Below are 14,085 nucleotides of genomic sequence, written 5' to 3' on the forward strand. Positions count from 1 at the left end.
CTACTTTAAACATCCACTGAATATGATTTAAAACTTCTTTCAAGTATAATTCTATAAACTATTTAGAATAAATGAAAATGAATTTGGTATAACAATAGATATTATAATAACTATCTATAAAACCTAAAACTTAGTTTTACTTACATGTTAAAATCAAAACTACACTTCTTTCTTTTTCTGATTAAATCAGTGTGTTATGCCGCAGCCCGGCTGCAGCAAAATAACGGGGGGGGGGGGGGGGGGGGTGACGAACAACTTGTATACGTTGATACAGCAGGAGTGGGAGCCGTTTATTGTAGGACAACAGAGATATTTATACATTCCACACAGCTTATCTTAATTAACATAAACTAGATACAGCAGTCAACCAATAAGAAATCGCCACACTTAATGGCTCACTGGCGTTACTTCACAAACCACTCCCTCTGGCAATATGCCAGGCGCCATCCAGACTTGTTTACAGACTCTAACAGTGTTAAATTACCAAGATTTATTTCTTATTGGCAAAGAACTGACAAATGTGCCTACTTGTGTGTTTCTTCCATCGTAAAAAGGCAGCTGCTAAAATGTATAGTCACCAGCTGCTTATTGTTGAACTACCCTCTTCACAAGTGGGGCGTTTCCTTGTGGTAGGCACTAGATTCTTCCTGAAACAGAGGGAAGGATTCTTCCATTCCTAAGGAAATCATATACCTCTAATAAAGAACAACATGATATTGCTACCTCCAAAATATCCACATGATCATCCTCACTCCCTTGGAAGTTGGCTCAGGAATTTTATTTGTGCAAAAGAGATAGCAGCAGTGAGTGGGCCACATTCCAGTTCTTCAGATGGCTGAATCAGTTCTCCCATTTTTTTCTGTCCATAAACTCAACTTCAAGAAGACTGGGAATTGAGGACCTAGTGCTACCTAGGAATGAAACTGCAAGCCAGCAGAGGGCATACTGTGAGCTAGCACTAGGCTAGGTAAATTGCATTTGTCACTTCTAATCCTCATAACAACCCTTATCAGGTTGGTGTTATATCCCACTTTACCAGCAAGGAAACTAAGGCTCAGACAGGTTAAATATTTTACACATTTCTGATTCTGATCTGTAAAATGAATGGATTTATCTTTTTAAACCTTAAGGTTCCTTTGACCATCATTCCATGTTTTGATTCTTATGCACTTCTTTTGCCTCTCTTCTCTTTTTCAGGGATTTGTTGTTGTTGCTGCTGCTTTTTCTTTCCTATTACCTCATAATTGATATTTTATGTTTGAAAATTAATACAAATTCCTCATGAAAGATATTTCTATTCACTTATATTATGGCCATCCCTTTGCTTGAATGATGCTAAAAGAATAATAATAGTAGTAATAATAATAATGTCTAGAGCTACAGAAAATTTTGCTTGCCTGTCAAAGTCTGAAAAATGTGCCATCAGACTTCCAAGCTCCAAGTTTGTCTTTTTTTTTTCTTTTTCTTGCTACCACAGTTTGGACCCAGGGATACTTAACCATTGAGCCACATCCCAAAACCTTTTTATTTTTTATTTTAAAATGGAGTCTTACTAAGTTGCTTAGGGTCTTGCTTAAGGTCTTAGAAAAGTTGCTGAGGCTGACTTTGAACTTGGGATCCTCCTTCCTCAGCCTTCCAAGCCACTAGGATTATAGGTATGTGCCAGCACCCAGCCAATTTTGCCCTTTGTTGTTAATTTGATTTGTTAATACTTCTTCATGTACTCATTCATTCAATAAACATTTATTAATAACAACATGTGACTAGAACTACTTTGGGGGTTGACAACAAAAAGAATAAATTTTGTGCTTGTCCTTAAAAGTTTTTTTAGTTAAAATTACTCAACCAAGTTTGTAGAGTTTATAACTTATCTTTGGAAATGCACAAAAAAATCTTAAATGAAGGCATCAACAGAAATTTAGATTCTTAGCTAGGCACCATGGCACATGCCTATAATCTCAGCAACTCCAAAGGCTGAAGCAGGAGAATCCCAAATTCAAGGACATTCTCAGCAACTTAATGAAACCCTGTCTCATAATAAAAACAAAAAGGCAGGAGATGTGGCTCAGTGGTAAAGCACTTGTGGGTTCAATCCCCAGTACCAAAAGAAAAGCATCTCATATTCTTATGAAAAACATTAACCTAAAATGAATTATGTTGCATTGTAGGTAATATTATAAAAATTATCTTCATTTTTATATTATAGGTAGTTGTTCAGTGGTATTCTAGATCCAGTTCACATAGGCTCAAGAAAGCCTATTATTAACATCTCATCCCAGTTCCACGTTCAGTGACACAACCTTGGTAGTCTGAAATCAACCATGCTGGAAGTATTTTCAACAAGGAAATCAGAAAATGCTTTAAGTCAACCCCCTACCCCATTACCTAAGAGCCTAGGGTTAAACATTTATCAGCATACCACCAACTGGCACTTAAATTCCAAGAAAAGAAGTTTTTTCAGGCTGCCTTTCAAGGACTTTCCTCAAGTTTCCCCAAACTAGAAGTTTCTAAATTGCCTTATCTCATAAACTACATATTGTTTCTATGGTATTAGCTGGAGTTTGGAGTTGGGAAAGTCCAGATGAACTTCCTTCATTTACTGAGCTCAGAAGCCACCCATATCATCACCGTTCACTGTCTAAACACGTGGACAAGTGCACAAACAAGTGACCCAGGACTGCCTATTCGTTTTAAGGGGTGGAATGGTCAGATTTTTGAAGAAAACACTCTACTGGAACCTAAAGTGCTTTCAGATGACTGCAAGGTAAGAGAATGATACTTTTAAAATTGTTCAATATGACTAAAAATTGGTAAAACAAAGATGACTTTAATTACAAACTGCATATACAGAAGGCTAGTAACTTGTAAAGTACCTGTCTTATAACCCCACATTTTTCAAAATCATTCATTTGCTTGTATCTTGTGTTATATAAAATTGGTTATTCATGGGTTTTTACATGCAAAACAGGTATTAATACTTAAGTTTTATTCCCTATAGGAAATACATATATCTGGAAGGATGGATAAATATACAGATAGATAATAGATAGAAAGATAGAGCACATAAGCAGATTTCTTCCATGTGTTTTCAGTTTTACGATTTGCTATTGGCTCTTTTTAGTTGTATATGACAGTAAAATCCATTTGACATAAAAGCATGGAATATATCTTGTTCTAATTCAGTCCCCTATACCTCTTCTTCTCCTTTCCTCCCCACCCCCAACTCCTGCCTCCTTCCCTCTATTGATCTTTCTGCCATTTACCCATAGTTATTTTGTTGTTGTTGTTGTTGTTAGTTTCTTGTGGATGTACACGATGGTGAGATTCACTGTGGTATATTCATATATGTACATAGGAAAGTTGTCAGATTCATTCCATTATCTTTCCTTTTCTCATTCCACCCTTCCCTCCATTCCCCTTGTTTACTCCACTGAATTTTTATCCTACCCCCAACACACCCTTATTGTGGATTAGCTTCCACATATCAGAGAAAACATTCAACCTTTGGTTTTAGCTTATTTCACTTTGCACAATAGTCTCCAGCTCCATCCACTTACCAGCAAATGTCATAAAATCATTCTTCTTTATGTTTGAGTAATACTCTGTTGTGTATATATACCACATTTTCTTTATCCATTCATCTGTTGAAGGGCACCTAGGTTGGCTCCATAGCTTAGCTATTGTACATTGTGCTGCTATAAACATTGATGTGGCTGCATCACAAAAAAAAATGTTCAACATCTCTAGAAATTAGAGAAATGAAAATTAAAAACTACACTGAGATTTTACTGCTAGGATTCTATATCTTAAAACTGCATGAAATACAAGTTATAGAAGCAAATCAGTTTTATTTCATTTTGCTAGTCCCTATACAATTAAACATGAGTATATTTGTAGACTGCTCTACTAGTCAGTATTTAAATTGTAGCTCACTTTTTCTATTAAAATTAAATAATGGATGTTCTATATGTGAGGAAAATGATAGTGCCTGAATTTGTACTAAAATCTGTCCAGGCCAAAGCCTGTGTTTTTAACCTCCACGCTAGGCTGATTTTTCACAACCACTGTGTACTTTCTATCTCTTTTTATTTGGGGGTTTTGGTTATTGTTGTTAAACTCATGCCTTTCCTTTTCTCTGAAATGCCCTTCTCTACATCTCTAATCAAGTGAAAATTTTAGGAAGACTTTAAGACCAATCCAAATATAAATTGTAAATTTTTCATGAAACATTTCCTGTCTATTCCAGTTAGAAATGAGGAATTTGTCACTCATTGTTCACATTATTTACATTGCACTATGATCTTGTATTATAGTTACTTGTTTATATGTCTTCTCTTCAAGTAGATTTATAATTTCTGAATTCTTGTAGAATTCAGAAGCCAAAATTAATTTATTTGTCTTAATTTAACTTCAAATAAAGTAACCCTTCCATTGCCTGAAATAAAGTAAAATAAAATAAAAATTGTTTAAAGAATTAATGTATTCATCTTTATTTTTTCAAGTACCATAGGAAAATTGAAGATTACATCTTATTTAACTGTGCCAAATATACTTAAGAGTTCAAAAAATATTTCTTGAAAGAGTTAATGAATGAATCCAATGGTGTCTTACTCAAAGAATTCTAGGTCTAGTTATTACACCATGCTTATGACATAGACAAGCAACTTATCTTCAATGAGTTTCAATGACCTTTGCTTTACAATGAAACTTATAACTTAAATAACCTCCAAAATTTCTTCAAACTTGAAAATGTATATCGTGATAATACTGTGATGAGTAAGTGAATAAACTTCTTAATAAAAAGCTCCACAAAACTAGTCAATTGTGTTTTCTATTTTGTTTTGTTGAATCTTGTCCATCATAGAACATTTTATGCCACAGAATTTATCAGAAACAAAAGAGCATACAGTAATAAGAGAAATAGGCCTGGAATAAGAAAGGAAAGATAGAAATTGTATAAATGGAGAGCCACAGAATGGAAAAAAGAAAGAAAACTAAAAGATGATTCAACATAATTATAATTTAACTACTTCTGACTTAGGCAAGCCTGGTTTTTTCCAGCCAAAAGTACAGGAGTTAAGCTAGCTCATTTTCTTTTACCTAAGAAAAATGCTAACCCCTAAAGACTTGGTCACAATTACAGGAACACAGAACAGATGAATATTAATCATATTAAGAATTGTGCAGCCTTTCCATTCATACATTGCTGGTAGGACTGAAAATCAGTGCAACCAATCTGGAAAGCAGATAGAAAACTTAGAATGGAACCACCTTTTTACCCAGCTATCCCACTCCTCCGTCTATACCATAAAGACTTTAAAACAGCATACTACAGTAATGCAGCCACATCAATGTTTGTAGCAGTACAATTCACAATTGCTAAACTGTGGAAGCAATCTAGATGCCCTTCAATAGATGAATGGATAAAGAAACTGTGGTACAGATACACAATGCAATATTACTCAGCATTAAAAGAGAATAAAATCATGGCATGTACAGGTAAATGGATGGAGTTAGAGAATATCATGCTAAGTGAAATAAGCCAATCTCAAAAAAACAGGGGCTAAAAGTTTTTTCTGATAAGTGGATGCTAATCCATGGGGGGGAGGGGCATGGAATAAGTGGAGTAACTTTGGATGAGGCAAGGCAAGGGAGGGGAGGCAAAGGGATAGGAAAGACAGTGGAATGAGGTGGACATCATTACCCTAGGTACGATTATGATTGCACGAATGGTGTGACTCTTCTCCATACACAACCACAGAAGTGAAAATTTCTGCTCCATTTGTGTATAATGAATTGAAGAGCTTTCTACTGTCATGTATAACTAATAAATAAGAATTGTGCAGCCTTTTAATTCATATCTGGTCTAGTGATCCTTAGACAACAGAAGCAGAAGCCTAGCATTAACCTATGGAAATGAAAAATTAGAGCACAATGTCATTATAAAGAAAGAAGTAAGCCTAGATTTCCAATTATTAATAGTAATTGTTACTATATATTAAACATCGTTCTAGATATTTTCTATTCATTATCTCTAATCCTTAAAACAAACTTCAGTGTCTGATGGAGCACTGTCTGCTCAGAATGGCTGCTGATGAAACAGTTACACATGAAAGCCTTGTGTTTTTATTTACAGATTCAAGATGGCAGTTGGCATAAGGCAAAATTCCTTTTTCACACCCAGGATCCTAATCAACTTCCAGTGATTGAAGTTCAAAAACTTCCTCATCTCAAAACTGAAAGGAAGTATTACATTGAAAGCAGTTTTGTGTGCTTTCTCTAAAGTGAATAAATGCAGAATTCATGCTGTTGGTCATAATTGCTGCAGAGGGGAAAATATAAGCAGAAATATACTGTCATTATGAAATGCATGGAATAAAGGCATTGGCTAAATATTAAAGAATCTCAGGAAGAAAAGACTTCCTCCTAAGAAGGAGAAAAGGCATTTTTAGAGGACTATGATTGATAAAGTATTTAATTCTTTTAAAATTTTTATTGATCTGAGCTTTCTTATAGAATTCCCTAGAACTGAAAATTTATAAACATGGAATTCTTCAGGGTATCCTATATTTTTTGACTGAGAGCAAAGTACCCATTAGACAGCTGGAGATGCAGAGCACTGTGGAGCAATACTGGCTAATGCTCCCAAATGTGCTATGCTTCTGTCTAAAAATTGCAAGCCACAGTCTAATATGTCTTATTTTTCCAAATACTAAGCTGTATTCAGGTCCCAATGGACATATACATCTTAGCCAGTGGTACACTACCTCTTACGTGTTGCCTTTTTGTGTTGCTTGGTGCTCTTTCTAAAACATGGTGCTTGTGGCTTTCATGCAGACTGTTTTATTTCATTTTTCATCTTTGTCTTTGAGAGTGTATGTACTGGTTACATCAAGATACGTTTCAATTGTTAGTATTTTAATTTGTTTGGTCACATACCTAATAACAAGTAAAGCAATTATTTATGTGAAGTCCTTGTTTTATTTTAAAATTCTCTTTGTGCATAAGGAATTAAAGCCAACACATCTTAACCTGAGCTCACACACAAGAGAATTGGGAGGTCTCTTTTGTTTTTGTGTTATTTTATAAATTGTTGTAAAAAATATTTTAGGCCATCTACATCCAGTAGTAGATTTGGGTTAGAGATTGGGAGTTGTGATATAGTGTTTTAAAAATCCACGATCATCTGGAATGATACTTAGTGTATATATATTTTGTAAAGTTTTAATTCAGCAAACCTTTTGAAATTGCTGCTGTTTTAAATTATAAAAATTATATTTCTGCTTTGTAGAAATTACATGTTTTTGTAGTGTTCATTAATTTTCTTTTACTGTTCTTTAAATATAATGTGTTAGGACTTGAAAGAATTTAGTTTACCAATCTTGAAAACAACATCCAGGAAAAAAAAAGTCTTTTCTACTTAAAGTAGGTTCAGCCAGTTCAGTCTTTCCTTGTTATCAGAGAGATATTGGTTCTTATTAAAAGAAAAATATTATACCTCTCGCTATATAGAAAATCTGTTTATTATAAAGATGTCTTTAGCCACAGCAAACCCACACTTACTTATCTATAATAAAAAATGTGCTTTAAATCATCTTTGGTTATTTGTTTTTCTTTTTATATTACCTTATGATTTTATTATGAATGATACCCCCTCTATCATAGCCATTCTATATCATATATATTTACATTATTAGAAAAACCATTACATACCTAAAAAAAGGAATATTGGGCCTGTTTCCTACTTTCACAATATGAGGCCGTGGCACAGAAATAAACCCTGACAAAAATGATCAAATGGTTTTCAACAGGATGTCAATACCTGTAATCCCAGAAACTCAGGAAGTTAAAGCAGGAGGATCAGAAAAGCCTCAGCAATTTAGCAATAACCTATGCAACTTAATGTGACCCTTCCTAAAAATAATAATAATAATAAGGTCTAGAATCCAGGCATGATGGCACATGTCTGTAATCACAGTGACTTAGGATAAGTCCTAAGTCCTGCTAAGGCAGGAGGATTGCAAGTTTGAGAGCAGTATCATAACAAGACCCTGCCTCAAAATAGAAAATTAAAAGGGCTGAAGATGTGTCTCAGCAGTAAATCATTCCTGGATTCAATCCCCAATACTGTTAAATAAATAGAAAATAATAAGTGTTCACGAAGATGTGGAGAAATTGAAAGATTTGTATGTACCTGGTGGGAATGCAGCCACTGTGGAAAAGAGGTTGGTAGTTCCTCAAAAAGTTAATTATTGAATTACCATATCATTCAGTAATTCTACTTGTAGGGATATACTAAAAATATTGAAAGTAGGAACTCCAACAGATATTGATACACCATTCATAGAATTATTATTCTAAATCGTCCAAACATGGAAACAACACAAATGCTAATCAATTTGGGGATACAGAGAAAAAGAAAAGATATATTGAATATCAAAAGAGAAATGCCCATGAACAATTGAAATGAAACATTGGAATATATTGCAAACAATTCATGAGCAATCCAGCCATCACATGTCCTTACCGTCAAAAAGGAGCCAGAATGGAGCGCAACGTGCAAGCACAAGGAGAACTAACTTGAAATTGCATAACTCCACCCTGACTCCACCTCTAGGAGTCCCTGTATAAATATTAAAACGCCAGACCAAGGGAAGCTTCTCACTCAAGAAAGCCCATGCTGTCTCTTTCCCTTTAGTATATAGATTTTACTTTCCTAAGTAAATCTCACCTGACCCTCCCTAAATTTCTTTCTGCAGTGTTTCTTAAGAACCCTACCCACTTCCTGAATTGAGGGAACTCCTTGGACCTTTCTCTGGTGATAGTTTCAGTCTATGTATTATACTTTCTATTCCAAAAGTAATAATAATGATATCAACGACAATCATGTAGTTCAGAGGCATAAATGATCTCTCTAGAAGCCATTGAAGAAGCATAGAACAGCTATCTTGCTATAGGTATTAAGTGATTTTTTTTGGAAAGTCAAAATGTATTTTACTACCTGCATACAAAAACATATTGTACATCAAAAAACCAAAATCAAAAAAAATTTAAATGAGAAAAAGGAAAAGGGAGAAGATACTCTACTGAAGAGTAACATGTAGTTTATACAGAATAAACTTTCTGGAAATTATCTTTCAGTAGTTCTGGTTACATCTGAATGGATATGACTAATTCTGTTTAGTGTTTTAACTAAAGCTATGTTTGATTTTTAAATACTGTACACTTTACTAAGTAAACCAAACAAAGCCTCCATGTAGGAAGGTCACTGCCAATATCATTCAATATCTCTGCAGATGAGCATTAGCAAAAGTCTTCCACTGGTCAACAGATTTTCCTGTACATAAAGCATTTATTAAAATAGACTGCTTTCCAGATTAAACTAAAGAAGAAATTATAGTTCAGTGCAAAATATTTTAGACTGCATTTCATTCTAGATTTCCTTGGGTGAAGAAATGTAGCACATTATTGAAAATGTAAGAAAAGTAGCTAATGCTTTCATAAAGAATATTACCTTAGGACTCCGAACCCACCCACCTTCTTCTCTCTGCCATATTTTGAAAATAAAATAACATTTCCTATAGCCAGCAACTTTTTTTAATGTTCCATATACTAGTCTCAATACAATAGGTATCACAGTATGTTTAACATGATTCCTTCAGGATCCCTCTCCTTTCTGAATTCCAAATGGAGGAACTAAAAGTACAATGTAAAGACTGGGGATCCATATTCTATCTTTTGGCAAGCTTATACAAGCACTATTGTAAATGTAATATAAAATAACTGTAAACTTCTTCAGTTTATGAAACACCATTCAGGACTGCTGCTTCTTGAGTGTTCTCTTCTTTTAAGATATTAATCTAACCGATGTGATTCTGCAATCTTTGTAATGTTTTGAATAACCAATAAAAAAAATAAAATAATAAAAAAAAGATATTAATCTTTTCTTCTTCTGGAGTCAGCTGTAGCTTATAATTTCGTTGCCAAGAAGCACTGATTGGGCCATTTATTGCCTTTTCTGAAGGACCATGCTCTTCAATCACATGTTTTGCCCAGCCCATTTTCATTAACTGAAGCTATATCAGATTCAATCATTCCATCCATCAGAACAGCATCTTCATTAGTCCTTTGTCTAGGAGACCACCTACAACGGTTAGTACTGTGATGAGATTCACTGGCATCATTGTCTGCAGTCTGATCTGATTCTGTATTATCAAGTAAGCTGTATGGATTGCTGTCTCTGTCTTTGAGCACAGAACTGTGGGAGGATTTGCCACCAAGTGATCTACCACAACCTCGACCCCCCTGAAATACTTCTGCCTCTTCCTCCTGAGTATCTCCTGCTGTCACGCTGATGTCTGCTTCCCTGATCATCTTCTCCTCCCAATGACCATGGCTTAGCTCTTTACATTCAGATTCTGTTTCAGAGGAGTGAGCTCAGAATTTGAACCATAACTGGAGCTGTAATCAGGGCCCCGATAATATCTGCCTTTTCCATTATAAGACCTAGAACTAGTCTGTCAGAAGCTGTTCATCAATTTGGAGGTGTTCCTACAGATTAGCTGTTCCTCTTCCTTCAGATAAGCAATATAATACTCTAAAAGAGCTTGAAATTTTCCCATGATTTTTATTTAGTGCCAATAAATACAAATGAAACCATCTCATTGTCTCTAGGTAGTTAATTTTCACTGTCACTGTTACTTCAATTCTCACTCAAACCACACAATATTTGTCCACTATTTTTTTAATAACTTTGCCATTTTTTCCAACTACTTTTCCAATAAGATTCCTAGGAACCTAAATAAAATCCTCCACAAATTCCAAGAAACCTCTAACCTTTTTTACAGAATCAGCACTTTCTCCATAGATTCTAAATGTTCCAGTATCTTCATCTAGTTCAACTTAAGGTAACTTAAGAAACTTTCCTAGCTTGCTGGATATTACTACCATGTGTTCCTATTGCCAGTCCCATTAAATCTTCTCTCACAACAAATTTGTCATGAAATGCTGCTGCAAGTTGTTCCGTGCATTCTAAATGCTTACTGGCCTCTTCATAACTGGACATTAGCATCAACTTTGTATGAATACTTCACAAATGCATGTCACTTAGAATATTTACTGTCTTCACAGTTGCTTCACTGGCAGACAGTATCCTTAGCTGCATGGTTTCTGGAGGGTAAAAAATTCTGCATGCTCCTACTGCTTTTTTTAAATCTTTATGTGCATTTTCATTAGCAAAAAGCCTCTCTCAAATCCTCAAGAACATCAACTATGCACTTGAAGAATTTTTTTTTGACAGTTTTATGCTGATAGACAGGCTGAAGTTGTTCAAATGTCACTATTTCATAAGCAGCATATTCAATGACATAAAATTCTCCTTTCATCATCTGAACTTTAGCCAACCACCATCCACATGGCTCTTGGTCATTTGCTCTTGAATATACCTCTACTTCGTCTCCTTTACTAATTTCTTTTTCTATATCAGGTGGTAATATAATTTTGTTAAATGGAACTTGGCATTCTGGTCGTCAATTATTTTCAAAAACAACTGTGATGGAATCTTCATGAATACTTTTGATAAATTCCTTGTAGAAAGCCCTGTTATATTTACAACCCTCCACTGTCAGCTCCACCATGTTGGAACCCTTAAATGTGTTCTTGAAATATTAAATTTGAGGAAAACCAATCTAAGCATAGGCAATATAGTACACTGATTGAGTGCTCTGATTATGATTGTTTTAAACACTGTGTTTTAAAAAATACAAAAACTAAAAACAAATAATATTTATTTTTCCTGTAGGTCCAGGTTACCACCTGATATCATTACACTTTGTGTGAAGAATGTCCCTTACCATTTTTTGCGGTATTGGTCAGCTTGTGATGAATATTCTGAATTTGTCTTTATTTCATTTTAATTATTATTATATTTTAACTATAAGGTGTCCACAAAAGCTCATATGTGCAACAATGCAAAGAAGTTTAGAGAGAAAGGATTGAGTTGTGAGAGCTTTAACCTAATCAGTGCATTAATCTACTTGAATGGATTAACTGGGTGGTAACTATGGCTGGAAGAGGTAGGTCACTAGGGGCATACCTTTGGGGTCTATATTTTATCCCTGGTGAGCGCAGCTTTGACCTGAGCTGCTTTCCTCCTCCATATCCTTCCACCATGATATGCTATCTCACCTCCGGCCAAGAATTAAATAGTCACCCTGCTCCCCAAATGAACTTTTCTTCCTCTATGTTGTTATTGTCAAGTCTTTTTGTCACCGTGATTCTGACTAAAACAGTTATTTTCTCTAGTCACAGGATTCTTGGTTGCTCTTTTTTTTCCCTGCAGTTTTAATATGTCAGTGTGATATCTTCTGGCCCCCAATGTTGGTGTAGAGAAGTGAGCCATTGTTCATATTGTTGTTCCACATTTGAAAGACATTATTTTTCTCTTACTTATTTTAAGTTTTTTTTTTATTTTTCTGTAGCTTTCAACAATTTATCTATGACATGTTTATTTTATCCTACTTGGGATTTGTTGAGTCCAAGTTTAAAGGCTCTATCGACATCATCATAGCACAACATTTTTCACCTATAAATTTCTTGAGTTTTATGAATATAACAGTAACAGCACAAATACACAAACCAAAACATTTATACACATAGATAGGTAACTATCAGTCAAAAGAAAAATCTGTAAATTCACAAAGTATGCCATAAACATATTTCCTCATTGACAAAATAGTTTAAGCACATTAAAGCCTAAAAGTATAGAAAGTTAATTTTTAAAATTGATTTTCAAAAGTCCTATTAAATATTCTGTCTATAGAGGTAGAGTTAATAAATGTAAACTTTGGCATCCTGAATTGGCATTAAAAATATGTTCACATGGGTTTCTAGGTTTGTAAATTTTGCAAAATTATAATATTTAGGTCTTTTTCATATAGAAGACGCTGAATTGTATGAGCTTCAGGCTTCACAAAACCTAGATCTGCCCCTGCTTTTTACCTCAAATGAAACATAAATGTAGTTCTTTCTTTGGGAAGAAAAATAGCTTTGCTTTTTGATAACGTTGTAATAAAGAGAATAACCACTGCTAGAAGCACAGAAAGGACTTGAACAGTAGGAACATGATGTTTACCAGAGACATTTTGGCAGACCTCATGTTCTGACCAAAGTGTATGACTGTGGCCCTCCCACACAAGACTGGAAGTTTTATAGTTTCAAAAATAAGTATAAACTAAGCCTTCAATGTATAGTGCTCCACCTGTAAAGTGTAACTTTTTCCTCATGACCTATATAGTAATTGGCTATGGTCGTTTTCACCTCAGCCTGGGTACACAATTATGCAATCTGTGTGTTTTGGATTCACAGTCCTGATGCAGTGCAAAGCCAAGTTAGAAAAATGGCACCTCTGTATAGGAGAACAACTAAAGGGGAATCTGAGATATCATCTTGGCTGTACCTAGCAGTGGAATTTTAGGACTACACACAAGTTCAAAAAAATAATCAAACCATGCATTAAAAAATACTTAATAGTATCTAGTTCAGGAAAAAATTACAATGCCAATGCAAGAAAACTTCTCACTTCTTGAAGCAAACACTGGAAACCCAGTTTCATGAAAAGAACATTCTTCATGCTGTAATAAAGATCTCCCTCAGCTATTAGGAAATAAAAACTTTACCTGAATGTTATTGATATTACATTCAAGTTTTTTTTCACTGGAATATTTTCAGTTTATAAAAGAAGTTAAGCCATTTAACTACTAATACAAATGCCAAGCTACTACATAAGACATTCACAGTCAAAATAATTTTAATTCCTCCCAAATATTTCCTATATAATTTCATATGCCATGGAATAATACAATATACCTTTATTTCAAAACTTCCTACAATGAAAAACAAAACAACTTTCTACCAAATGTAAGTAGTAGATACTAGCAAGCTTCTGGTTTAATAGTTGGAAGTGAGAAATTCAAAAAATTGAAATTTTTTTAGCTTGGCTTCATAGCCAAATATTCTGGCTTATAAAATGTGCTGTTTTAAGGGTTAGTTTTAAAAATAAATAAATAAATACTTTAGAAGTTTATA

General features: G+C 34.3%; 1 protein-coding gene and 1 pseudogene across 1 annotated transcript in view; one reads left to right on the forward strand and one right to left on the reverse strand.

Annotated features, from left to right (window-relative positions):
* The window catches only part of Col24a1 (collagen type XXIV alpha 1 chain), a 367,698-nt gene extending 361,415 nt beyond the window's left edge, over nucleotides 1-6,283 (forward strand). The window contains exons 59-60 of the mRNA XM_076862570.1: nucleotides 2,555-2,764; nucleotides 6,137-6,283. Coding sequence (XP_076718685.1) covers nucleotides 2,555-2,764; nucleotides 6,137-6,283 — 357 coding nt within the window. The remainder of the gene's footprint in view (nucleotides 1-2,554; nucleotides 2,765-6,136) is intronic.
* A 3,517-nt stretch (nucleotides 6,284-9,800) lies between these two features.
* On the reverse strand, nucleotides 9,801-11,636 carry LOC143403904 (RNA-binding protein FXR1-like; annotated as a pseudogene).
* Nucleotides 11,637-14,085: the final 2,449 nt, after the last annotated feature.

Source organism: Callospermophilus lateralis, chromosome 7 (genome assembly GCF_048772815.1).
Source record: "Callospermophilus lateralis isolate mCalLat2 chromosome 7, mCalLat2.hap1, whole genome shotgun sequence".
NCBI lineage: Eukaryota > Metazoa > Chordata > Mammalia > Rodentia > Sciuridae > Callospermophilus > Callospermophilus lateralis.